Source organism: Colletotrichum acutatum, assembly GCF_030867785.1.
Source record: "Colletotrichum acutatum strain CBS 112980 chromosome Unknown BDZ83scaffold_257, whole genome shotgun sequence".
Classification (NCBI taxonomy): Eukaryota; Fungi; Ascomycota; class Sordariomycetes; order Glomerellales; family Glomerellaceae; genus Colletotrichum; species Colletotrichum acutatum.
The window spans coordinates 1-23,729 of record NW_026849251.1 but is presented as its reverse complement, the minus strand read 5'-3'; the positions used below and the strand labels follow the sequence as shown (position 1 = coordinate 23,729).

The 23,729-nt window shown below is 50.7% G+C and overlaps 10 protein-coding genes across 10 annotated transcripts; 2 read left to right on the top strand and 8 right to left on the bottom strand.

Moving 5' to 3' along the window:
• Positions 1-106: 106 nt before the first annotated feature.
• BDZ83DRAFT_758710 (uncharacterized protein) lies at positions 107-597 on the bottom strand (the record flags this gene model as incomplete). The annotated part of the gene is made up of 2 exons (XM_060515076.1): positions 107-259; positions 322-597. The coding sequence occupies 2 exons, from the start codon at positions 595-597 to the stop codon at positions 107-109; spliced, it is 429 nt and encodes a 142-aa protein (XP_060357495.1).
• Positions 598-1,213: 616 nt separating this feature from the next.
• BDZ83DRAFT_758709 (uncharacterized protein) lies at positions 1,214-2,961 on the bottom strand (the record flags this gene model as incomplete). The annotated part of the gene is made up of 2 exons (XM_060515075.1): positions 1,214-1,723; positions 1,939-2,961. The coding sequence occupies 2 exons, from the start codon at positions 2,959-2,961 to the stop codon at positions 1,214-1,216; spliced, it is 1,533 nt and encodes a 510-aa protein (XP_060357494.1).
• A 1,133-nt stretch (positions 2,962-4,094) lies between these two features.
• On the bottom strand, positions 4,095-6,044 carry BDZ83DRAFT_594813 (uncharacterized protein; the record flags this gene model as incomplete). The annotated part of the gene is made up of 1 exon (XM_060506737.1): positions 4,095-6,044. The coding sequence occupies one exon, from the start codon at positions 6,042-6,044 to the stop codon at positions 4,095-4,097; it is 1,950 nt and encodes a 649-aa protein (XP_060357493.1).
• Positions 6,045-7,247: 1,203 nt separating this feature from the next.
• Positions 7,248-9,399, bottom strand: BDZ83DRAFT_724988 (putative MFS alpha-glucoside transporter; the record flags this gene model as incomplete). Its single annotated transcript, XM_060512710.1, has 6 exons — positions 7,248-7,321; positions 7,419-7,589; positions 7,728-8,190; positions 8,297-8,722; positions 8,793-9,092; positions 9,184-9,399. The coding sequence occupies 6 exons, from the start codon at positions 9,397-9,399 to the stop codon at positions 7,248-7,250; spliced, it is 1,650 nt and encodes a 549-aa protein (XP_060357492.1).
• Positions 9,400-11,322: 1,923 nt separating this feature from the next.
• Positions 11,323-12,637, bottom strand: BDZ83DRAFT_758706 (glycoside hydrolase superfamily; the record flags this gene model as incomplete). The annotated part of the gene is made up of 4 exons (XM_060515074.1): positions 11,323-11,620; positions 11,705-11,877; positions 11,938-12,285; positions 12,356-12,637. 4 exons carry the CDS (start codon positions 12,635-12,637, stop codon positions 11,323-11,325), a joined length of 1,101 nt encoding a protein of 366 aa, XP_060357491.1.
• Positions 12,638-13,522: 885 nt separating this feature from the next.
• On the bottom strand, positions 13,523-15,144 carry BDZ83DRAFT_216803 (uncharacterized protein). Its single transcript, XM_060501736.1, has one exon. The coding sequence runs from the start codon at positions 14,903-14,905 to the stop codon at positions 13,679-13,681; it is 1,227 nt and encodes a 408-aa protein (XP_060357490.1). The 5' UTR covers positions 14,906-15,144; the 3' UTR covers positions 13,523-13,678.
• A 1,409-nt stretch (positions 15,145-16,553) lies between these two features.
• Positions 16,554-17,024, bottom strand: BDZ83DRAFT_562024 (uncharacterized protein; the record flags this gene model as incomplete). Its single annotated transcript, XM_060503571.1, has 2 exons — positions 16,554-16,728; positions 16,891-17,024. Coding segments are annotated over 2 exons (309 nt in total), but the record flags the coding sequence as incomplete, so codon positions are not given.
• A 719-nt stretch (positions 17,025-17,743) lies between these two features.
• Positions 17,744-18,562, bottom strand: BDZ83DRAFT_758704 (Six-hairpin glycosidase-like protein; the record flags this gene model as incomplete). Its single annotated transcript, XM_060515073.1, has 2 exons — positions 17,744-18,212; positions 18,297-18,562. The coding sequence occupies 2 exons, from the start codon at positions 18,560-18,562 to the stop codon at positions 17,744-17,746; spliced, it is 735 nt and encodes a 244-aa protein (XP_060357488.1).
• Positions 18,563-22,543: 3,981 nt separating this feature from the next.
• BDZ83DRAFT_658202 (uncharacterized protein) lies at positions 22,544-22,981 on the top strand (the record flags this gene model as incomplete). Its single annotated transcript, XM_060511015.1, has 2 exons — positions 22,544-22,771; positions 22,826-22,981. 2 exons carry the CDS (start codon positions 22,544-22,546, stop codon positions 22,979-22,981), a joined length of 384 nt encoding a protein of 127 aa, XP_060357487.1.
• A 65-nt stretch (positions 22,982-23,046) lies between these two features.
• Positions 23,047-23,387, top strand: BDZ83DRAFT_758703 (uncharacterized protein; the record flags this gene model as incomplete). The annotated part of the gene is made up of 2 exons (XM_060515072.1): positions 23,047-23,144; positions 23,255-23,387. The coding sequence occupies 2 exons, from the start codon at positions 23,047-23,049 to the stop codon at positions 23,385-23,387; spliced, it is 231 nt and encodes a 76-aa protein (XP_060357486.1).
• Between the last annotated feature and the right edge of the window lie 342 nt (positions 23,388-23,729).

The window sequence follows — 23,729 nt, the reverse complement described above, 5'->3', positions numbered from 1 at the left end:
AAAAAGAAGTGAGAACTGAAATGTCCTGTCAAAATTGACTACGGAGGGGCGTCCTATTATACATTTGGGCGTCTTCCAGCTGAGCTTCGTATGTCGCAACTGTTTTTCATCCACTGAGACCTCTAACCTGAAGAGACATGGCACCGATTCCATCATCACCGACATCTACAGGAACGCCGACCCTATCAGATGTCTGGGGCAACGAATCTGCCGAAAATAGTGTACCGTTGCCGATGAGATCAAGGTCGGCGCCGGTGAGCTGATGTTGTCTGTCAGAATGGTACTTCACAGAGACTGCAAACATGTGGAGCGTTCACTTACACCGTACAGAGATGACGGCCCGACTGCTTGATAACAGACAAGACTGCCGTTGCTTACGCTGCAGGGCTCGTAGCCACGGATGGCGACCTTCTCGACAGGGGTTCCGACAGTGTTGAATGGATAGCAAGCCAAGCTGCCCGTGATGAAGTTGCCGTACCCGTTGATGCAGCCAATTCTTTGGCCGTTTTGGAATACAAGAAGCTCAAATGTTCTGGGAAGTGTTGCAAAAACACCGCAGAAGGAGCCAACAGTGAGGGCGATGAATTTCGGTTGCATTTTGAAACTTCAGATGGGATCAATATTGGTTGGAGAAGTACCAAGACTCGAGCTTCTTCTAGTCATTCGATGGCCTTCGATGCGCGACATTTATACTTGGATGTTTCCTTGGTTCCCTGGGGATGAATGGGTCTGAGAAGGCAAACAGTAGCGCCACCGTAGTACTACGGGCAGGCCAAGTGCATTAAGCTGAGGATTCTACTCTGAGCGATGTCAATGAGCAAACTGACAACACTAGGATAAAAGCCATGCTATGCAGTCAGTAATAAGACTGCGAGTTCCAAACAAAATGACGAGATGTCACGATGGGTCCATGAAATAATCGGGATTGATGCCATTCAAATTGAAGGCTTAGTTTTGAGATTCCAAAGCTAATTCTCTAAGAACCGGAGACACGAAGAAGGAATCAGGATGACACTTGTGTGATGATAGGATGAAGGGCGAGCACACGAAGTGCGGTAGAAATGAGTAGCTAGTTTGAAACTAGCCTCGACCTCCTGGATGTCGTTTGTCATTGACCAGAAGTACTTGGAGGCGCTATTGAATGAGTTTCGTGCCACAAGCAGGACTCTGATCCATGCAGGATTCAGCAGAGCCCAAGTCAAAGGACATGTACTTAGGTAGGTGCGGGATGATATCCTGTAATGAGGTAGCTCATGGTGTTCTGTGACTCAATTTTCAAGATGCGCGCGCAAGGTTCCGCCGGAAGCTTCAAATGCAGCACGTATTCCGCACCGTCCAATTCCGCCTTCGTTGTGAACCTGTTCGGATAAAGTACACTGACTTTGCTGTCCTTGTGTGTTCTCAATTTATCTTCTAGCGAAATGTTCACTTCAGTCGGTCCGTCTCGTCTCCAGACAGCGAGGTAGGTAGTCTTGCCGTCTGCCGAAGTCAAGGCAAGGGCCACCCAGTCGTCGTGCCATTTGGGCAGACCCAAGGGCCACGTGGGATGCGCGTAATGCAGGTCACCTCGCATACTCTTGTAGACTTCCAAGCCCTCTTTGACAATGGCCAGCTGATTGTCGCTGAGCAGGTCGATGCGGCCGGATAGGTAGACGCGGCCCATTATACTGTTGACGACGCTCAGGGCGTTGAGCTCATCGGTCCATCCGGGCTGAGGATAGGCCTAGCTGGCACTATGTTCCGGAGTCACTGCCGTTAGACATGCGGCTGCGATAGCCGCGTAGAGCTTGGGATCTTGCTGGTCGCTCGTAGACTGGATTGAGTGGACGGCTAGCATGGCGTAATCAAGACGGTTCGCCCCTCCAGAGCATGTCACAATCACGACGCCGGGATAGTTGTCCAGAAGTGCCCTGACCCAGGCTAGATAGGCGCGCGGACTTTGTTCTCATCTGTATCTCCCATGAGACAGTTCATGTAGTCATTGAAGATGATTGGCATCCTTTCCATGTCGTCGTGCGGCCTTCGAATCTGCCTTCTATAGTCGGTCAGAGCGGCAAACGTCGCCTGTTCGTCGCCCTTGACGCGACAGCAAGCAACTGGAACAGTCGTAAAGGACTGGCCGGGTGACAATCGCTTTTTCCAACCGTGACTACTCAGCATAGGACCAAAGGCGGCGAGGTAGATGCTATCCTTAAAGTCGCCTAAATCCCATCTCCACGATGCGTTGTTCTCGACCTGCCACATCCATGTATCCTCATTGTTTCGTTGTTTGAGAGCGCCCATAGGAAGATGGCCACCCGTGGAAAAGGACCCACGGGAGCTCAGCTCGAAGTGGGCAAGCGAAGCCAGGAGGCCATCTCCCAACTCCAGAACGCCATTGTTGTCGAGACCGACGCTTGGGAGGGAGCGCTCCTCCCATTGCCCCTCGCGAAACCATGTGCTGTTGGCGTGGAAGAGTGAGTAATCCTCAAACCATCGGTCAGAAGTGGACGTCATGTTACCGATCATCAGAGTGGATATGTTGGAGAGGACGATGTCTTGATTGTTGGTGGACTGGTTCGTAATGGTGGTTTGGGCGCGCACCACGGGAATGCTACCGTAAATGGTGAAGCTAGCAACCACATGAATGTTTGTGGCATTGTCGCTGCAATCCACAGTCAGCGTCTCTTTAGAGCCGTCGTCACTTTTGATGATTCTGTGGCTCTGGTACCGCAGTCGGTCAGAAAGGGTGGTGTCAACGAGCGTCTTGGCCGTCTTGATGTCACCACTGCCTTCGGCGCTCACACGGATACTGACGAGCGGAAGCTCAGAAGATTCGAAATTGGGCGAAGAACGTGGAGATGGCTCCACAGTGGTTGGCAAGATACGATCAACGCAGATGACGCCATCCTTGTTGATCAAAAAGTCAATTTTGAGGGCGTCAGTATGCCATCGAATTGTCTGTATCTGCTTCTCACCCATATCCGGCTCTTAAATCCAAGTCTTAATAGAATTGGTCTGGTGTGTGGTGTGGTGTTGCGTTGTGTCACGAAGGAATGAGGCAGTATCAACACAACGGATGATAGCAGCACTGGGATTGAGAAGTAATTACTATCTACTTACATTTAGCAAGCTTTTCTTAATGATCCCTTATGTCCCTTGAAAAATGAGCTATGTTGAGTAAGGCCTGCTTGATGAGGTATCCCAGGCACTCAGATCTGTGAATTGGAACAAGCGCTACGCCAGAGGTGCGTGTCGTAACGAGCTGCATCGAGCGGCCGATCGAGAGTCATTCGCCGAGTAGCGATACCGGCGCCCCGATCAGCCCCACCTCCACCCCCACACCCAGGCCCGAAAGTTGCGCTGGCGCCCGGGGTTGTGAGCGAGGAACAGCACAGTACTGGTGGCAGCGTTCTGCAGCCTACCGCATGCATCGATCCTGACAACGCAACTTGTCTTAATGCACTCCATGGCGATAGTCACGAACTATCTTTCTTCATGTCAGGCCAGTACCCAAGGCACCCATTACCTCGCGTGGGTACGGGGGCTGAAGGTAGGTGGGGTGGGGGTTCACTCAGTGAATCCATGACCGTCACCACATTCCACCCACAGTCTAGCAGAAACTTCCACAACTGTTCCAGACCTGGTCTATCCAAAGCTCTCCCTAGTAGTCACGCTTCTTTGGAACAGTCCCCTCTCAGAGCTTACATGTTTCAAGTAGCTTGAATCATCATCTCCAGATCGCTCAAACACTACACGTAGCGAACTACTGCAGCTTATTTACTTTTGAGTGAGAAGCTTGCCGCGACCACGATGTTGTGTTCTTGTGACTAAAGGCGTAATGAGACTCATTGAATGAAAACATATTGATCCATCTGTCAATACTACGAACTTGCATAACAATGGTTGATTCTTCACGATGGTTATTTACTTCAACTCCCTGATAGTACATGTATACTACATATTTGCCCATATTCAGAACCTGTTGCAAGAACCATAGCCAGCTCCTAGCCGATCACGATAGTCTGTTGAAACAATTTCATTATGCAGTGGCTTTGCCTCATGAATTGAAATTCTCTATTCCTGACGGACTCCTAACTTCTATCATGACCATCCTATCTCACCTTGAGCCTTGGCGTCCAGACTCGCATGGCGCCGTTGCCTTCACGATTGGCGCGTAGGAAATAAGGAATAGCTGTCAACTGCAGTGGCTCGACATCATATTCCCACGCCTTAGGACCGTAAAGCCGACTCGGCTCGCCCGTGACAACGCCCACGTCGGCTAACTTCCGGCCTGTGACCTGGAGGGGAACCACATCATGAGTGGTCGCAACAGATACAGGCGATCCCTCCTGCGGTGCTTGCTCATCTTCCAGGGCGATGTGGTCAATATCTACGGCTTCGTTATCCACATCCTCCAGGCAGTACACGAACGGTCCCCGACGGAGACAGACCGCGTCTTTGCCCGTCTTAGGGTGCGCGTATAGCCGGTGAGCCGGTGTTGGAAGTGAGAGGCGTAGTTCAGTGTCTGCGAGGACGGTGGTGATGTGTAGATACCCCTGATTGAGCTCACCTTGCTCAGAGCAGCTGTACCCTTGGTCCTGCACCCAGTCAGGAATCCGCAACGCCAGCCTGGCGGCACCCTCAACGCGGATAGTGATCTCGCTGGACCAGGGCATCTTGGTCATGACGGATAGCTTAACCCCTTTGCCTGCCAGCGTCAGTTCCACCTCACTCTGGACGTAGATATGGACGGCAACGAGGCCCTCAGCATCATCGGTCGAGTAGAGGAGTGAACCCAGCGACCCAACAAGCTTAGCCACGTTGGGTGGGCAGCAGGCGACGCCAAACCAGCGCTCACGATCCTTTGACTGTCCGGTCTTGGTTCGTAGGACGTTCTGGTAGTAGAAGGCCTCGCCGTCAGAGCTGATGGCGCCGAGAAAGCCGTTGTACAGGCAGTTCTCCATGACGTCCGCGTACTCTGATTTGAGCTCCATCTGGAGCATTCGCTGACACCACATAATGAGAGCAAAAGCTGCGCAAGTCTCGCCGTAGCACCCCTCCATCTCTAGGTCGTTGAGGATGTAGGCTTCGCCGAAGCCCTCGTTCTGGCGGTACGAGCCAATGGCGCCCGTAACGTACATCTTGCAGTCCACCATGTTCCTCCACAGCCGCTGAAGCGCCTGCTTGCACTCGGCCACATCAGGATCCGACGCGGCCTCGAGGCGAATAAGGTCCGTGACGGCCGTGTAGTAGTACATGGCTCGCACGGCATGTCCCTTGATCTCGGTCTGCTCGCGTATGGGTAGGTCAGCCTGGTTGTAGGCATAATCTCTAGGGCCATGGAACCAGCCTTTGACCTCGCTGCCCAGACCGTCGTACGGATCGGCACCGCGTGCAAAGGCTTCGTGGTCAAAATACGTCTCGCCATTGTCGTCCTGTGTGCCTCGCTCTAGAATGAAGTACTTGGCGAGCTTTAGGGCTAAGAGGTCGCCCGTCATATCGTAAAGGCGAAGCAACCCAAGCTCGATTTCCTGGTGGCCGGGATATCCGCGCTTCTTGCCCTCCTCACGGCCAAAGACTGAGTCGAGGTGATGCATGGATTTGACTGCCACTTCCAGAAGGCGTCCGCTTTTGGTGAGAGTCTCGTAGGCTACGGTTGCCTCGTATAGATGTCCAAGACAGTAGAGCTCGTGGAGATCGCGCAGGTTGGTCCAGCGATTCTCGATGCCACGGACCGTGTAGAAAGAATTGATATAGCCGTCCGGGTGCTGGGCATTGCGAATCATGTCGACTGTGTCTTCCACAACGCGTAACATATCCTCGTTCGGGTGGATGAGTAGAAAGTTACAGGCTGCCTCTGTGGTCTTGTAGATATCGCTGTCCCAGAAGGCGTGGGGCTGCGGTTGGTGGCCTTTCTTCCATGTGAGGCAATCCCAGTGGCCCTCGGTCTTTTGCGCCTTGATGATAGAAGGCACCGTAGACTCGCGGACACATCGCTGGAACTTGGCCCAGAATGGTGATGTCACGCGGATACTCTGAAATGACACGCTGCTAAGCGGCATGCTGGATGGCGGAAAAGAGATTCTACGTTTGAGTTCCTGTAACTTGGTACTTGTCCGAGATGAGAGTTCAGTTTCGGAAAGGGCAAGGTCGACTAGAATGTAAGGAGGTAAAGGGGAGCGTTGATGATTAAGAAGCCTGGAGAAATAAGATGTTCATACATTCTCAGCTATTGAGCCTTCGACGCTGGAAGACCTGTGGCCATTTGAAGCAACGAGTCGGACCTGAATGCAGTTGGCGACACAGGATTCGCGCTTGGTTAATGGGAGGGGACCCAGTTTGGTCCAGTGATGGGCGAGGTTTATCCAGACCCATTCTACGCACGCTAGAGGATATCTGTCCTCGAGTAGTCATATCAGCATGCCCTTGAAGCTGTAGATCCGATGGCGTTGATGACACCGGCCTAATGCAAAGTACAGAATCACGGCTTTGAGAGAACCACTCTCCCCCACAGTCTTCCGAGTAAACAAACAGTAAACCTAGTGCATGGTAGTTTGATTTAAATCCCATTCCTATTGGCGTGCTAACAACTACTTCCCCTCCCTCCCCCCCTCCCCCACCTCAATCCCGTGGACGGCTCCGCGACAGCTATCGACGAAAGCACCATCATTGTATACTATCTATCTTGCGCTAAGCCCCAAACAAGATCACTCAAGGAGGGATGACCCATTTTCGCATGGCGATTCGACGGTCTCACCTCGTATTCCAAGATCCCACGTTGCACTAAACGCCATTTTGATGAAGACCACACGTCGTTTGTGAATATATAACAGCCCAGAAAAAACCACAGCCCAGAAATGACACGAGCTTCTCAATCAGCTATAGTCTTCTTCACAACACCGTCTTTGCAGGCATCAAAAGCTCAGAGGCACGTACGTGCATGGAGTGCATGGCGTCGCGAGGTCCGATGGCGAAAGAAGTAGTGACGTATAAATAATGTTCTCAGGAATGCGGCATATTTCTACATCGGAATAAAACTGAAGTAGGAATAGCTCTCTAATAGGCACCGTGTTTACATGGTGTTCGGCTTGCGTGTAATCTACCTATCCCTGTGCCCTATCCAACCGCAAATGTGCGTACCACGCGTCCATTCCCCTTCAGATACTGAGTGCCAGTAAACTTCCACTGCTGTCGTCTTTTCCATCTATCAAGCTCTACAGCACATGATACAACGAGTGTGGTTTCATGTCCTATTTGGAGGTCTCTTAAGCATTTTCGATTGTGGTAGTGACAATATCTTGTTTTTCTTTCGATATGTGACGATCGTTGTCCGCAAACTCTGCACACAGGATTATCAATACACTTGTCAGTCAAAGAAGGCCTCAAATAAGTAGATGAGGTGATGGTAATGCTTCCAAGCATAGGAGCAGACTTACGGTCGACATTGGTGTACTTCCACTTACGGGCGGGCACTTTGTTGTCAAAGAGTAAATCGATCTCGCCGAAAGGGCGGTCCTTGGTCTCGGGCAGACGGAACCAGCACCATATGTTGCAAAGAAGATTGGTGCCGGCGTAGAAGAGAGCAGCCTTGGCGCCCCAGTTCCAATCTGACATTCACGTCAGCTTTTCCAAATTTCCAGTTTGTGCAGTGTCTTGAGAGAGTCATGGTAAGGAATGCGCGAAGCCGTAGACGCAAGAAAACATGAAACAGAAAGAGAATGAGAAAAAAACGAGACATTTCCTACCATCAGGGGAAATCATTCGTGGGGTGATAATATTGTTGACGATCCCCGTGCAGACATATGCGAAGCGGCCAATAGTTATGGTTTTATAACGTAGCTTGCCAGAAGGTGTTTCGGCCACAATTGGGTAGGCGACAGGGCCAATGGTAATGACGTTCACGAGCTGGCATACAATCATGACAATGCCTATGGCGAGACGGGCCGCGGAAGAGTGAGCAAAGCCCAAGCTACCGATAATGATGAGCGAGAAAAACATGAACGTTAAGCCACTCATGTAGATAGTCGCGCGACCAAAGTGGGGGAAGAGCAGCCAACAGATGAAGCCACCGATGATGAAGCAGGCGTTGAGTGAGATGTTGAGATCAAATGACTGCTCGACGCTGAAGCCGGCAGATTGAAGGAACAGGATAGCAAAGCCCTGGATCGCGTTGCCACACATGATTTGCGCACACCAAACGACGATGTTCTAGTGACACGATATTAGCGAACCCTACCAGTTGAATTCCCCATAGCATACTACGAGTATTCATATACCACCGCAGTAATCATATCAGAAGAGGAAAAATACTCACGATCTCAGTGCGGCGTAGGTTAGTGCCCTTGAAGCAGTCGATGAAGTTTGCGTTTTCCGTTTCTGCGCGCTCTAGCTCGGTGGTGTAACGGATGTAAGCCAAGGTGGTCTCGACCTCATGGTCGTTGTTTCCGTCGGCATTGCGCAGACGATGCAAGCTCTTGCGAGCCTCCTCAATGTTTCCGCGGCGCACCGCATTCCAGGGCGACTCAGGCGCGAAATAGGCGGCGACGAAGAGAGGCAACGGCCAGATCCACTGGAGCGAGATGGGCAGACGCCAGCCCCAATCACCAGGTACAGTAAGGACAACGCGAAGAACTCCGGCTGAGATGGTGAGACCGAAACCCCAGCACATGCAGACCCATGCAGTGACGTATGGCCGTAGAATCGTCGGCACAAGCTCGGAGGCGTACGTTGTGCTGAGCGTCTGTATACGATGTAAGTCATTTCATGACACTACTTTATCCGGCAACAAAGGCGAGAGTCATGTTACATACCTGAAAAACACCCCAAGGGATGCCACAAGCGAATTGGCCAACGGCGAGCATCGTCAGGCTGGTAGAGAAGAAAGGGATGAAGATAGCAAGTGCCATGATAACCATGAAAAACATGAGAATTTTGCGCGATCCGAATTTGTCTTGTGCCCAAGCGTTGATGACGAGACCGAGTAGCTGGGAGACCGCGGATGAATTGGACAGGCCTGTCTGCCACTGAGTTGGGATGAGATTTTTGCCTTCTTTATCACTGTAGGTGCCGAACCGAGCCTGAAATTGAGACTGTCCATAGAACGAGCTCATCTAGGGAATATCGTGTACGTCAGTCAAGCCCACGACAACATAGAGAAGAGGAATGGTGGAGGAGTAAAGTTATTTGTATGAAATGAATTACCATGTTGCCGTCAAAACCCTCCATGATCAAGGCCACAGACAGAACCATGGCCCAGAACATGGCAGCCTTGTATTTCTTGAGAGCCTCGCGAACCTTTAGCTGCGCGTCGGCCTCGTTGCTAGCCTTGGCGTCCTCCACCATTTTTCTAAACTCGGAGCTGATAGTGTCGGTCTTGTCAAGATGCCCTTGGGCAACTGTGACATTAGATGTTGCCATGATGACTGATACTGGCATGCGAGAGGTTTGGAAGTGGAGGCAAGTCGAGGTGGGTTACAATATCAAACCTTTCCGAGATGATGGCTCCTCAAAGGGGTTCAAGGGTCCAGTCCGAGTGAAGGGGCTGGGCAACGAGATTCTCAGCGAGCCTTATACTCCTGCCTCATTCGCACGCGACGTACCCAAGTTCCAGTCAGGCCTTATGTAGTCGTTGGATTGCTGAAGAGAGAGCCACGTGGAAGGACAAAATACATTCTTACCATGTGCGTATGGCGTCTATGTGTGCTCCAGGATTAACATGTTATCCAGCCCTCCACCCCCACACTTTTCGGCCGGCAGGTGAGAGTAATAGCTTCCTCATTTTAGGCTGATCCGTATTCTTCAACCATTGACGGCTTGGATCATACTACCCGTATGATGAAGAACACCAGAAGGCGTCTAAATAAGCCTGGTGGTGGAGCTTTTGTTTTTCTGTGCATGGTGATCTTAGAGTTCAATATCCGGGGTAGCGCTGGGCTCATCAGTAGAGAGACAGTTCATGCGAACATCATGCCTGTATCGCGGGAAAAGACACAAGTGGGAACCCAAGACGGGGTATCTTAATTAATGCCAGGGATTGGGCGCAATGGTGTTAGACTCCACCTCCACAAATCGTTCCTAGCTCTGTCCGTATGTTGGTAGCTTGCAAGGAATTTCTGGAGAATGAAGACGCACTAGCTTCCAGGATGAGGGGACCCCGCCATTGAGGCTTGTTGGAGCAAATAATCGGCCGACAAACTGGCCATGTACCTAGAGCCAACTTGGCTAGTTTTGAATGCCTCAATGATTGCGCAGTAAAAAGCTGAAAGGAGAAAGGTCAAACTATGAGGTTCTCTCGACTAATGTTACATGATTGGCGCGGTAGGCTGCCTCGAGACATCGACAAATAGGCTTCGCGGGGGTAGCTGACGGGGATCTCCACATATCCACTCTGCAAAAGACACGACGGAAAGGTGTAAGGAATCGCAGGGTTGTGAGCCGTGGCTGAAATGTCTGCGGTCTTGTAGCTCGATTCGAATCATGGCTAGAAAGTCACAAAGTGCCTGGCATGGTTCTGTGAGCTCACATTGCGCTCGATGTAAAGAACGCGAGAACTTTATAGAAGCGCGATATTTTGTCTTTGGGCCGGATGAATTCGGCGAAGCATACTTTACCTAGGTACACAGTGACTAGAAAGACAATTCTCACTTACTTGCGTGCTCAAGACACTCTAAGCTAACGTGTTTGGTCATCACGTTCTGGCTTTGACATTCAAGGATCATCAAAATGCTCAACCAGCCTCAAGAAAGACTTGCAAGGCTCGAATCTTTGAGTGATCTTGAACATCATCAAGGCTGATATCTGTTATAAATCATTTAGTTACTTTAAGTACACGCATTCTGATGTACCTGAAGCCACTTCAGCAGAGGAAGTGAGCTTACCCTATCTAATTTCATCATGTTACACAACGCCTTGTATTGAATTCAGAGCATATTTTTATTGATATTTGTTGTCTGAATAACAATTGTAAAACCTGATGTTGCTTATTCCAGGCGGACAGAATTGAGGACTGCTTTGTCTTTGAGGATTTGATGAGGAATCTCCGTAACTTCTTCAATAGCAACATGCAACAAGCAGTCGTTGCAGAAAAAAGTCAGCCATTCCTTGCAAAGCTTTTGTTGATGAACCTCACACACGAGGGATGCTCCCCTAAAAACCTCTATAAAATTGGATATATCGATAGGCCCTTTACTGAGAACCAACAATTTCAAGGGCGTAGGTAGTGAACTCATCACTGGGCCAAACTGGAAATTGGATGAAGTTATCGTTGTACGATACATCAAAGGTGCCTATATAGACAGGCTCGTCGACAGGTGTTTTCGAGGCCACCAGGGAAAGGGAATGTCAAAACTTTGATCTTGGTATCGCCAGAAGATGGTAGACCGATGATGTCGAGGTTGTTGACACGGATGGCGGACTACCAGTCTGACAGCGAGAACCATAGAGCATCTTCAGATGATTGCCCTCAACGGTGGCGTAGACATCAAAGTCCTTATTGGCCGAAAGCAGTGTCTCAACACGGTGACCCTGCACCCCGGTGCCGTAGTACTTGTAGACGAGGTACTGACCAGTTGCCCTGTAATCCTGGTTCTTGGGGTTGTAGACGTTGGGCTCACCACCGCCGGGCTTGGTAAGATGACCACTCAGAATATCGTAGGCCTAGGAGGCGGGAATCCAACAGCTCCGGGCCCCCTTGGCATCGATGCGCTCGAAGCTGGCAATGTACCAGGCGCTGAAGACAGGTGTCTGCTCGCTGTCAGGGGCGTACTCGTTGATGTTGATAGGCTTATGAGGCAGGTTATACTTGTCGGGGGGCTCCCACAAGAAGTTACGAGATGTCTCAAAGTCCGGAGTGCCGAGAACATGCCACTCCCACTCGTCGGGAATGGTGCCGTTGACCTAAAGGAAGGAGGCAAAGTTGGTCCACCACTCGTTCGAGACAGACGGATCCGTATTGACGGCAGGACCACCAAGCTTAGTGTTGGGCAGCTCCTTGCGTAAGTAGACATAGGCATGGGCCCAGGCTTCGTGGTACTGAGCCTGAGGTCGGTCCCAGTAAACTTCACCGTTGGGCTCGTTCCAAATATCGAGTGACATGCCCTCAAGAGCGTCGTTCTGGCGCAGATCTTTGACAACTTGGGCGAGAAACTGGTCCCACTGGGTCCAGTCACCGCCATCACCAGGGGAGGGCCCGTTTGTCTCACGCTGGCCGCCATCGGCACCCCAGAGGTCGCTCATCATGGTCGTGCACGTGCTATTGTACTTGCGTACGATACGGTAGTTGAATATCACGCCATTCATGCGTACCTGTCGTTGTTAGTGCTCTCTCTTGAGGGGCATGAGATATGGAGGTAACACAAAAGCGCAAGTTACATACCTTGTAGTCATTAAACGAAGTAATCCATGCGTGGCCTCCGGCTGTCAGCGAGGAACCGCCGCCACGCGGCGAGTAACCGTAATCCATGTCAATAAACCACTTATCAGGGATCTGGTTCTGGTCCAAGGGCAGGCTGTAGAGGACACCTGAGGCGCCATGTTGAGACTCTCCGCGGTCCACTGCTAGGTTGACGACAGAGATGGCGTCCGGATTGACATCACGTCGCGTCAAAGTCAGGACAGTCGCAGTCGTGACCAAGCATATAACGGCGCGCAACATCATGGTGAGAGCTCGAGCTGTGAACGATAATGCTTCTTCAGATCGTTCGGAAAGAAGTCTGACTGGCGAGATGCTGCTATTCCTGGGCCGAGCCGCCGGATCTGGGGTCCGACTCAAGCTCATCCATCTGGTCTAAGAGCAGCACCCCTGCTTGTGGCATTATTGCATCCACAATTACCGAAGCCCAACTTGCATTAGCTCACTGGTCCTGACAATCTCGAGCCATACGATAGTGATCATGGTCACATGTTCTTGAATCTAGACACCTAAAATATTCCGTACCCATGCCTCAGATGTGCCCTCTAACATATTGAAGGTGGAGGTGGGGGTGGAGGTGGAGGTGAGGCTTGGGGACTGGAGGTAGGACCCCATGTCATGCTACCCAAACGGGCGACTTGATGAGCAATTGCATCCATGATCTGCCCCATAGTCGAGGAGTCTATTCCTAAGTAGGTCAGACGACAATTAGAATCCTCCGTATTTACAACATACTATGCAAGATCGCATCAACTTGTCTTGCCTCGCTCAATTATGGCTGCAGAAGAATCTGCCGACAACCGCCGACGACTTTTGTGTTCCTTTGACGCACCAGTAACCTGGCGACGCATTCCTACAAATGGGGCAGAAATTGTACTTCCGCCGCCGCGCTATTGGCAGCGTTTTTGCGTCTGAAGTGGAGAACTATATTGCTACCTTAGACTTCCAGACAGTCATGCCCCTGTAGGCGTCGCCTAGGTCCAGTCTGTGTAGAGGTCTACTTGTCTATCACATATAGACAACATGTGAGACGTTGTTTAGGTACTGGGCATGCCCAGTCCAGGCGCCTTACGAGTTTCATCTCAGTCGGCCCGGTAGATGCAAATAGCTTGCGAATAAGGAACAAGAGATAATGGCTTCATGTACAATCGAGCTAGTGTTTAGAAATTCCACTTTTGCTGCTTCAAACACTCAACCAAAATTGGCACCAATTCCTTCCTTCTGCCAAGTACCTTGCACGAGAGTCCGAGCAGTGAAACAAGCCCTTCGCTCATGAGAAAGATTCCATTACAATTCTTCGGTAGTAGTACATGTAGTATTGGCTGAGATTACATCCAGCTGAGCCGCGTACCCCGCAGATATTGTCCAGAACATGGGCTGCTCAATCAAGATCCTTGATGTCTCTTGTAGAATCTGGGCGGGACCCTCCTCAGAGCACAAATCATCGACACCTTCAAGAAAGAGTTGGGTATTACCGCCATATCGGATGAAATATTGCACAAACTCGTCGTCTAGCGGGCGATCAAGTTGTAACAAGCGTGGCATGCGACGTTTTGTCAAGGACACCTCGCAGCGTGAGGATGCAGGACGACGATTTTGCGAAGGATTCATGTTTATGCTAGTGTTGCCAGCCGCGGGTGACGATGTGTCGGATGAATCTGTACAATGAGATGGGCCGGTAGTCGAAGGAGTCTCGCCCGAGGGGAATCGCTCTGTGTGTTGACTGCAGGTCAAGCTGGAGCAAGTGTTCTCACGTCGAGGACCAAAGTTTCCAAAAGCCCAGAGAGTTAACGCTGCCAGAAAGACTGCGAATGGTTCCACGATGGGGTGTGAGGAGAATCGCCTAACGTGCCATAGGATGGCACCAGCGTGGATGACAGCTAGGCGGGCTTTGTACCTGTCCTCTCGAACCCAGGAGAGAATTGTGATATGCCATGTAGTCCGATCTTCTGATGATGCGTATATCGAATGGGGCAGGCTGTCCATGGACGTACCAGCTGCGTTTGTCTGAGCGCACCGCAGGAGGGCCTCGACAGGTGCCAGTATGAGTAAGCGGGAAAGGTGCAGATGTAGGATTGATGGACTCTCAAACATGGACTGCTGTGCTATGAAGCCAATAGCGTCCCAATGAAGGAGGTCCAGGCAGTCGCAGGTATAGTCCCTCCACTCAGCGTACTCAGGTATGGAGCCTAGGTATTGTTGCTGCTGAGCCTCTCTTCCGCCTAGTTTATGACTGTAGGTAATCTTGAGGTGCACTGCTTCACTGAAATACTGTACCATATCCCATTTCCGGCGAAGCAGCATATGTATCATGATAACGACTCCTAGTTGATTCTCAGGTTGAGGAGAGTTCTGGCTGCTCCAGAGATTGCCGAATGAATCTCGCACGCTGAGTCGGAGAGACTCCTCCGACAGAATTGCGTCCACTCCACTCTTTGTGATGGTATGAGAAGCGAATGCTGTGAACCAGCTTTGAGCAGAGTCCGCTTCCCACAAACCTTCTGCGCTAGGCATTTTGAGCGCCAGTTTGCCAGATGGTATACTTGGAGGACAGTTCGCAGCTAACGCAAGCCAAGCATCAAGAAGCTTCAGACGTCATCTGTGTCAGTCATTTCTGGCCAAATAAACGGTGACAACAGCAGATATTCTCGCTATTCTTACCCATATGAAAAGTCCAGTTCGTCGTCTTGTTTCACGAAAGCGCCATGCGAGCCACACTTGCTCCACACTCTGGCCTTCGAGATAGAGCCCAATTTTGTCATCTTCTTCAAGGAGCTGTAGTTGAAGACAGGAATTGTATACGAGAGAGATGGCGCTATAGCCACATTTGACCAGCGAGGTGGTATGGCTTTGGCACATACCCACGACAGCGAGCGTTCTGGCCTGTATGTAGGGAAGACAGTCTTGTACGCGACCAAAATCTAGCTGTGAAACCGAATTCATGTCAGCCATGACGTGGAGTCAGCAAACTATGGAACCGTAGAAGGCCTACCTCACGTAGCAGCAGGTCGTGTAAAGCGCTACAGAGTTGCTCGCCAAAGTCGGTTAATTTTGGGAGACTCAGATAACGGGACCCAATGGCTGCAACCCCGATGCACAAACTCCAACCCCAAACAGGAATACTGAGAAGGGACCTGTCGACGAATGGGTGCAAGTGGTGAAAGTGTTCAAAGTACTGCTCAACAAGGTGTTCAAACGTATCTCGGCCCAAAAGAACATCCAAATCTGCAGCAAACCTTTCGGGTAACAAAGGTCTTCCGGCTCCTGATAGCAGCTTCGTTTTAATTTCCTGATATACGGATTCTGGAATAGTGAAGCGAGGCTTTTGTTGCTGACTTTTTGCTTGATTGATTTCCTCCAGAAGCACCGCTGACCATGAAGCACCAGGATCAGAGTCATGGTCGGGTACTCCTCGTCGCAGAAAAGTAGCATGTCTTTCTTGAAAGCCACGGTCGGCCTGCGACTGTCGAAAGCCACGGCCATTAACGTAGAGCTGTCTGTGGCTGGTCGTAACATGGCTTCTTTCAAAGGCTGAAGTATCTGTGGAGGTTGATCCATCACGCATGTACGTGATGAACGCCGACATCTGATCTTGATGATTCAGCGAGGATTCATCCAGACCTGTGACCAATCTCGACTCTCCCGGGCTGGAGGTACTATTTCCCGCAATGCAGCGAATGTCTGCTTGAGACGTGACCGAAATTCGAGATCGTCCAATGGAATCATTGCTCGTGGCGATATTTTGGGATACGACTGGCCGATGGATTTGGGCGTGGCTTGCAATAACAGTCGAGCCCTCCCATGGCGCCATGTCGCAGTCCTGGAGGCTTATATCCATCTCTATCTCCATGCCAGCATCATTTTCAGTTTCGTGACTTCTTTCAACGCCCTGAACGCAAGTACTCGCGTCTCTGTCAAGGTTCGAACCTGTGCTCTGCTTTTCATTTAGAGTACCTTGATCAAGGGACAGTCTTGACCTGGCTGGATAAGATTGGGGATTCTCCAAGGACCTAGTTTTCTGTGAGTAATATCTTTCGCCGCGTTGAAAGGCTGGAAGCCCATCATCCAGTTGAGGGTGACATCCTGGCTGTCCATGATTCGGAGTACCCATTGATAGTGGTGTCTCATCCTCGTAGCTAGTATATCTACGTTGAGGGGGGTTGTATTGACACTGGAGACTCTTTTCCACGCAGCGACTACACGGAAAATCTCCAGAGCACCTGATATGTGAGATGGCGCAGAATGAGCATGTTTTGAGGAGGCGAGATGAGGCTGTGAAGCCCCTCAAGCCCGGCCTTTGGCCAGCGTGAAGCTGCTCGTGGCGTCGCGCTGCGTCCCTAGGAAAGAATTGTCAGGGATAAGACCAACTTGTACAAGAGTCATAACAATATAGGTCGGACGCTTCTCAGTCGTCAACTGCACCTGGCGTGGAAGTGGACAAAACCAGATAGGGCCTGGGAGTATGGATAGCTGTCTGGAAAACAAAAAGACAACGTTACCTGCGCGCGAACTTTCTCCCACAGTAGTTGCATTCGATGGGCTTTTCGGTGATATGAGTCTGCTTGTGACGCTTTAGGTGATCCCTTCGCATGAATCTCCTCTTACATATACTGCACACGTGCAATGAGGCTTCTGTCGCCGCAGGTGTCTCGACTGATCGGGAGGCCATGGGCAAGGATGACATGACGCGTTAGAAGAGAGATTACTCGTCAGGTCTTTGATATACAACGTGGATGTGTATGACTATGACGGGTAGACTTCAGACAAGTGTCTGTCCGCTTGGTTGTGTCTAAGGAAGCTTTGGGCGGCTACGGAATCCAACATTCCCTCATGTTCATGTGCTCGGCTGCGTGAGCCGATTGCCGCACCAATCCGCATGCGGCCACTTTGTCATTAACCCCGCGAATCATCTGAGCTAAAGAATTAATCTCAATATTCGAGATCCACGGCCAAATTAATAGTTTCTTCTTCTCGTCTCGCCTACCAAGCGGCTACAGCCGCAGCCCCTGAACAAAATGTCAACGTTGGTCTACTATCTAAATCAGTGAGTCCCTACGGATCAAGGGCATTTACATCATGACCTAGCTCCTAGCTGGGGCTTCAACAAGCCTTCAAACGTCTCTCTTGTTTCCTGAAACTATTTAGCGTTGCCCCTCTCAATCGCCTCTCGTTGCATAACAAGTATACCGCTGAGGTCCACGTGTATGACAGATCCCGCAGCCCCTCACCCGTGATAGCATCAAAGTTCTCAGCAAACCCTAACTTCTCGCACAGCCGTAAGAAGCGCGTGATGATCTCATGGGCCAGATCAATTCGTCGAGCATCATGCAGGCCAGATTCCACAAGATGAGTTCAGGGAGCCCAGATAGGGCCGCGCCAGTATCCGTCGCTCTCGTAATGAGGCGAGGCGAGTTCCTCGGTAGCAAGACCCCACTCGCTGAAGTGCTTGGACACAATATATGTGATCATCTTGTCAACGACTTCATCTGGTAGATGTCGCGCGGCAGCGAGAGGCATGAACTGTAGAAGGGCGGTTGTTTTGAAGGTCTCGCCTGTTATAGCATTCTTGAGGAGGAAAGACTCGCCATCCCAAAATTCTTCGATGAGCGCATTGATCAAAAACCTCCTCATGTTTGCCCACTTCTCGGCCTCGTTCTCGTGTCGTAGACGTTCAGCGACCTGTTCTAGGCAGCTGGCCTGGAGAAAAATGTAAGCCGCCAGGTCAGGCCCGACGGTCATTGGCGTGCTGTCGAACGCGGTGGAGTTGTCCCAACCAGAATCGTTCCCATGCGCCCAGAAAGGAAGACGCGAGGTGTCGCCTCTTCGCGTATCCATTCAAAAGTCCGTCAGTCTGGCGGTAGCATCGTAGAGTGGCTCCAGTTTGGCGTCACTCATGTCCGGAAACTGGGCGAGGAGCCTGGAAAGAGCCCAGCCCTGGATGGGAGGCTTTGTGAACCCCCACTCGACATCCTGCCAGACGATTGAGTCAGGGAGACGGCCATCCGGCGCTTGGTGATCGAAGACAACGGTGAGCTGGTCGAGGCCGAGCTGCTGATCAAGGGAAGCTATAGCCAGCGCATTGAAGCAGTGATCCCAGCTCCAGACTTTGTTCATCCAGAGCTTGGACATCAAGATAGCTTTCTTTGTAAACTTGTGTTCAGCGCGGACCATGGAGGTCTAGGTCACATAGCTAGCAAGCACTTCGGCCTTTGTCGGTTTGTCACCTGCCCAGGGGCACAGGGCGGGGACGAAGTCATCGAATTCCTTGGCCGTCTTTTTTTCCATACTCTCAGGGGTGATATTCTTTGGCGTTCTCGAGTGCCAATTTGCAGGAGTTCTCTTTCTACGTCACTTGTGGCATTGTCTCGCGCACATCAAGCTCGTGAACGATGAGCTCCCACTGCGGGTTGTCGTCTGTGCCCTAAATCTGGATACGGCGGTTGACCCGGAAGGCGTTGGTCTGGCCACTGACAATAATCAAGTACCCTTTGGTGGGAAGAAATCGGTAGCCAGGAAAGGTCTTGTACGTGACCTCAACGCCAGCTTTGAGCCCATCCTGTGGCGGGCGCTCGAAGACGTACATCCCCATATAGACACTAGGGTCTGATCGAACGTCGCTGTCAAAGGCTAGAGGTACGTTCCCTCTGAGTCGAATGGAGCGCAGGTCCTGGTATGTTGCCTCACAGACGATCTAACTCTCATAGCTCCATTGAATAGACGATACTGTGGCTTGGAAGATGGTCGGCGACGGCGAGTCGTGGAAGCCGGGAGGTTCATTTAGCTCAAGACCCCCAGGCAGAGGCCGAAGAGCAAACATAGGTACTGACAAAGCGACACATTGAGATGCCAGGTAGAGGTCGGTCTGTGGCGCGAGATTCAGTGGAGGCGCGAGTCGAGCGGTGCGGCTGAGGCTTAGAAATGACCCTCTACGGCTCCAAGGCAGTATCTTAAGATATGGCTGGAACGCTGTTGAGGGGGTTACAGACTCCATTGTAGCAAAATTCTAGTAATGACTTGAAAGCAATTGATAACTGTTAGTCGCTACTGGAGAGAAACAAGGAGTTCGTGGTGAATGGGTGGTCTACTTAAGCATCTCATACCGGAGGCAGAGTGGTGCGACAGTGTAAGTCAAGGAAGTCGGGAATGATAGCTATGACCTTTCCGCTAGCTTGCGAGCTTCTTCAACCGTCAATGATCTACAGCTCTACTCCCCCCGTTAATAGGATAGTTTTTAGAATGGGTCCTGACTTGGTCTCTTGAATGAGGAAATCAGTAGCGTAGATGCGTTAAATTCACGCTGCAGCAACGATGTCCACCTCCACCTCCACCTCCACCACCCGATCCAATCCCACAGTCCGATTCCAATGCAGGGGCGGGAAAATGTTTCTATGGCTGACGTAGATAAACTAGCATCAGCTTCGAGGACGATAACTGATGTACGATTGCTGCATAATACAAGTGTTAAGCCCCTCTGACGTATTCTCCCCAGCTCGGATCGCCGAGTAATTTGTAACTTTTAGTCACAAGTTCCCTCACCTGGAATCAATGGCCTTTTTGCGAAATCTTGATGGAGATTGTGTTGATACTGATTGTAGAAGGCCAGCAATCCGTTGGGATAACGCCCCTATTTATGTCGAGTGTCAACTTCCCGGATTTCCGCTTCTCCTATACTGCATGTACTGTTTAAGGAACGCGTAGTAGGTTGCTCAAGCTAGTTTGATTGCTCTCAGAATATCTAGTCGCTGTTTGACGTAGCCTTGCACATCACCTGGTCAGACCCGCATCGAAGGTTTGATGAGCATCATCCTCAATTCACTCTGGAAGTCGTTGTCTTCGTATTGACGGCCCGGCCGGGCTTGTAAGGCAGCCGAGTTTGGTCGAGTATAAAATCCCGCCGGCATGTCAAAAAGCCGGGCCCACCTTTCGTGTATTAACAACCATGGTATGTGAACTCCACAAAACCCTAAGTTGTCTTGGCGCACTCTACATTAGCAACCATCATGCCATCCACTTAGTTAGCCTTTGCATTGGTGAACCTTCATGGCCGGGAACTACCAGAACCGTTCCTCTCTGTCCGGACAAGTTCATAAAGTAATCAACTCGAAGATTCCTAACCGTACTAATTTCAGTTAAAAGATGCACGCCCTCGTGTCAGGTCGCGGACTGGAGTAAAGGCAAAGAAATCCTTGCGCGCATAGTTGAGCCATTCGTGGCATCACCGACTTAAGTCATCGCTCGTTCGAGAATAAATCCCTCTTTCGGGACTCCCCGTTGTCTTGATTCCCTGATCACGGCCGGCACCTTCGCTCTCATACGACACCGTGATGTCCTGTCTCCTCATAATTCCTGCAAGTCTAGAGCTCAGTCTAGTCTCCGCCCCGACAATACTATCCTGACTACTCGCATCTTCCATGCCGTTTCGTGAACCTATAGTTGTCGATGTCTTGCCGACAATGTTTCCATTCCTTAGCAATGACTGAGACCCATTCATCTCAATCCCGCCCGACCGCAATCCCGCTGGGTCGCTTTGCTTCCGATATTTTCGGTCTGTTGAGCTCAGAACGCGGCGCCCGAGAGCCAGTTCTAGGGGAGGCCCGAGCATGTGTATACAGGCGGCGATGATTAAAGTATTGCCTTCAACACTACCAAGATCGTTAGCTGAAAGTATTCGATTGACACATCCAATATCCTTCGTTACTGACATGGTCCACACAACCAGGTCCGCACTGTCGTCTTGTCGGTTGTTAGTTAGCACAAGAATGCTTGTGAAGTGTCTCTTACACGTGAAATCTTTGCTGGCGAGACATGGTAGTCTTGTACTTTTGTAAATGGAGATGAAGCAAGAGCTAAGGGTTCCGTCAGGCATGTGATAATAGGAAACAGGCGTGTTGAGCTTCGGCTTCATACATCGATCCAATCCCAAGAGTTGATGTTCATCTGAAGTCTCATCAGGACTGTCGCAGGATAGACTGCAAGGTATAAGTCAAGCGCGGCGGAGTATGCTTAGGCGGGTTGTAATCAGCGAAAGCCTCGTGGAACGCACCGTAAACTGGACCAAACACTTACCTCCTGTCAAAATCGTGACGTTTACGAGAACTCACGGACTCCAACAGCTCTTTCCAGTCACTGTGAAGTCCCATTGAACCCAAGTAGGGGTGCACTGAGCAAAGAGTAGGATGATACAGAGAGAAACCAGCACCAAACACCCGGTCGCCATGCCCCAGAGCATTACTTGATGCATCTTTCCTGGATTCAATATCCTTACGAGAAGTGCCACGACGGCGAACTTTGGCATAGTGTATGCGAAGACGTTCGGAGGAAATCCTGATATCGTGGACAAGATTGCCACGGATTGCTGTTTTTGAGAAAGGGTGTCGGCATGCCGACCATTGCCGCATCGAATGGCCTAAATTTCAAGAGCTATCGTCGTATAGCTGAGAAGCTGGCCAAGTTACGATGTGTCAGCTAAACATTTTGGCCATCTTTATGATCCAGACATTGCTCCTTGAAAGGGACTAGTATCAACGGACCAGAGAAAGAACCGTAAGGTGATCATCTAGATGGGTTTGTCCAAGGATCTTGATGCGAACAAACAGTCGCATAGCGACGAAGAGAGTGCTGATGCCGACAATGATACATATTGTAATAGTGATCCCAGGTTCTTTGTTATCTGTTGAGTAGAACGTTGTAGCTGAAGTCGGACGGGTCATCTTGCAGAACTGAGCTGGTTTTGCGGCCAAAAGATGAACTCGAAACGTCCCAGTGCCCCCAAAGATGCTATTCAGACTCAGTCAATCGGAAGTGACATTCTGATTTAGACGCAAGACACAAAAGACAATGCTCCAATGTCTCCGCTAGAGGTTCCCTGTGGCGACGTGCGCCAAAAGCAATCGGATCAGGCTCGCAGAGTGAGGGCCGCTGGTGGAAGAATGTTGATTAAGGGGGATCCGGTAGCGATGTCCATTGCCCCGTGCAGACGCGAGCACTCTCACTTGAGCCGGCCCGTCCAGCGAAACTCAACCTTGCCCCTTTAGCCCTCTACTCTCCTTCAATTCCTTGATTCTTTCCACCTCTCGAGTTCTGCCTAAACTCACCTCTCTATTGCATCATCATTTGAACATCTGAACTCATTGCCCTGCATATTTGGACATCATGGGCTCTATCCCAAGCGAGATACCTCGCGAGGTTGACATATCTATTGCCTTGACCGCGTGCGACCTTCCAAGCGTGAATCAACATATGAAGAACATTGCCAATCTTACCAGCGCAGTTGCTGAAGGTAATGCCACTGCACGTCTGAGCATGCTTCAGAGCGCTCGTCTGTTGATGCATGCACTGGAGACACCACGGGAGACCATGATCAAGCACTGCTGGGCGCAAGTACGGTAGCCTTCTTCTCGAATTTCAACGCACTTGCTGAACATCGCCCACCAGCCAGCCGCTTTCACAGCTCTTACATATGCAGTTGACTTGGGTCTCTTTGCTCGGTTATCGCAGCGCCAAAAGTCTCAAGACGTGTCTGATCTAGCTCTGACACTAGGACACGATCCTGCTTTATTGGGTGTGTCATCTCCTGCAGGACGATACTAGCTTATTGAGTCTACACTGATTCTCTTTCTCGGAATCCAGGACGAATAATGCGACATCTTGGCGCGATGCTTTACATCACTGAGACTGGGCCAGACGAATACAAGTCAACAAACTTCTCGGATGCGCTCACAATCACCAGCATGGGCGCTGGCTACCCGTGTGTGTACGTGGTCTGTACCTCCCGATCATCCAGTCCACTCGGAAAAAGCCTATATTCTTCTGCGCGTGCGTTGGTACGAATCTACAATGTTAGCTAACCATTGTCATTGTCAGCGCCGGAGCCTGCATGGAGTCCCTAGCCAAATTCCACGAGTTCGCCAAGAAGACCAACTACCGCGAGCCCCACGATGTCTTCAACGGATCCCTACCATACGGATACAACACCAAACTCGACTGCTTCAGCTAGCCCGCAGCAAACCATCCATACGAGATGCAATTTGCACAGCAAATGGGCGCATACCGGCAAGGCCGACCAAGCTGGATGGATGAAGGCATTTACCCCGTGAAACACCGATTGATCGACGGCTTTGATGACTCTCAAGACAAAGTGTTCCTTGTTGACGTCGGAGGAAGCTTTGGCCATGAAATTGATGAGTTCCGCAGAAAGCATCCCGAGGCCCCTGGTAGGCTTGTAGTCCAGGATCTTCCAACCGTTATCAGTCAGATTGAGAAACTGGAGGAGAAGATTGAGAAGATGGGACATGACTTCTTCACTGAGCAGCCGATCAAAGGTAAGAATGCCCAGTTT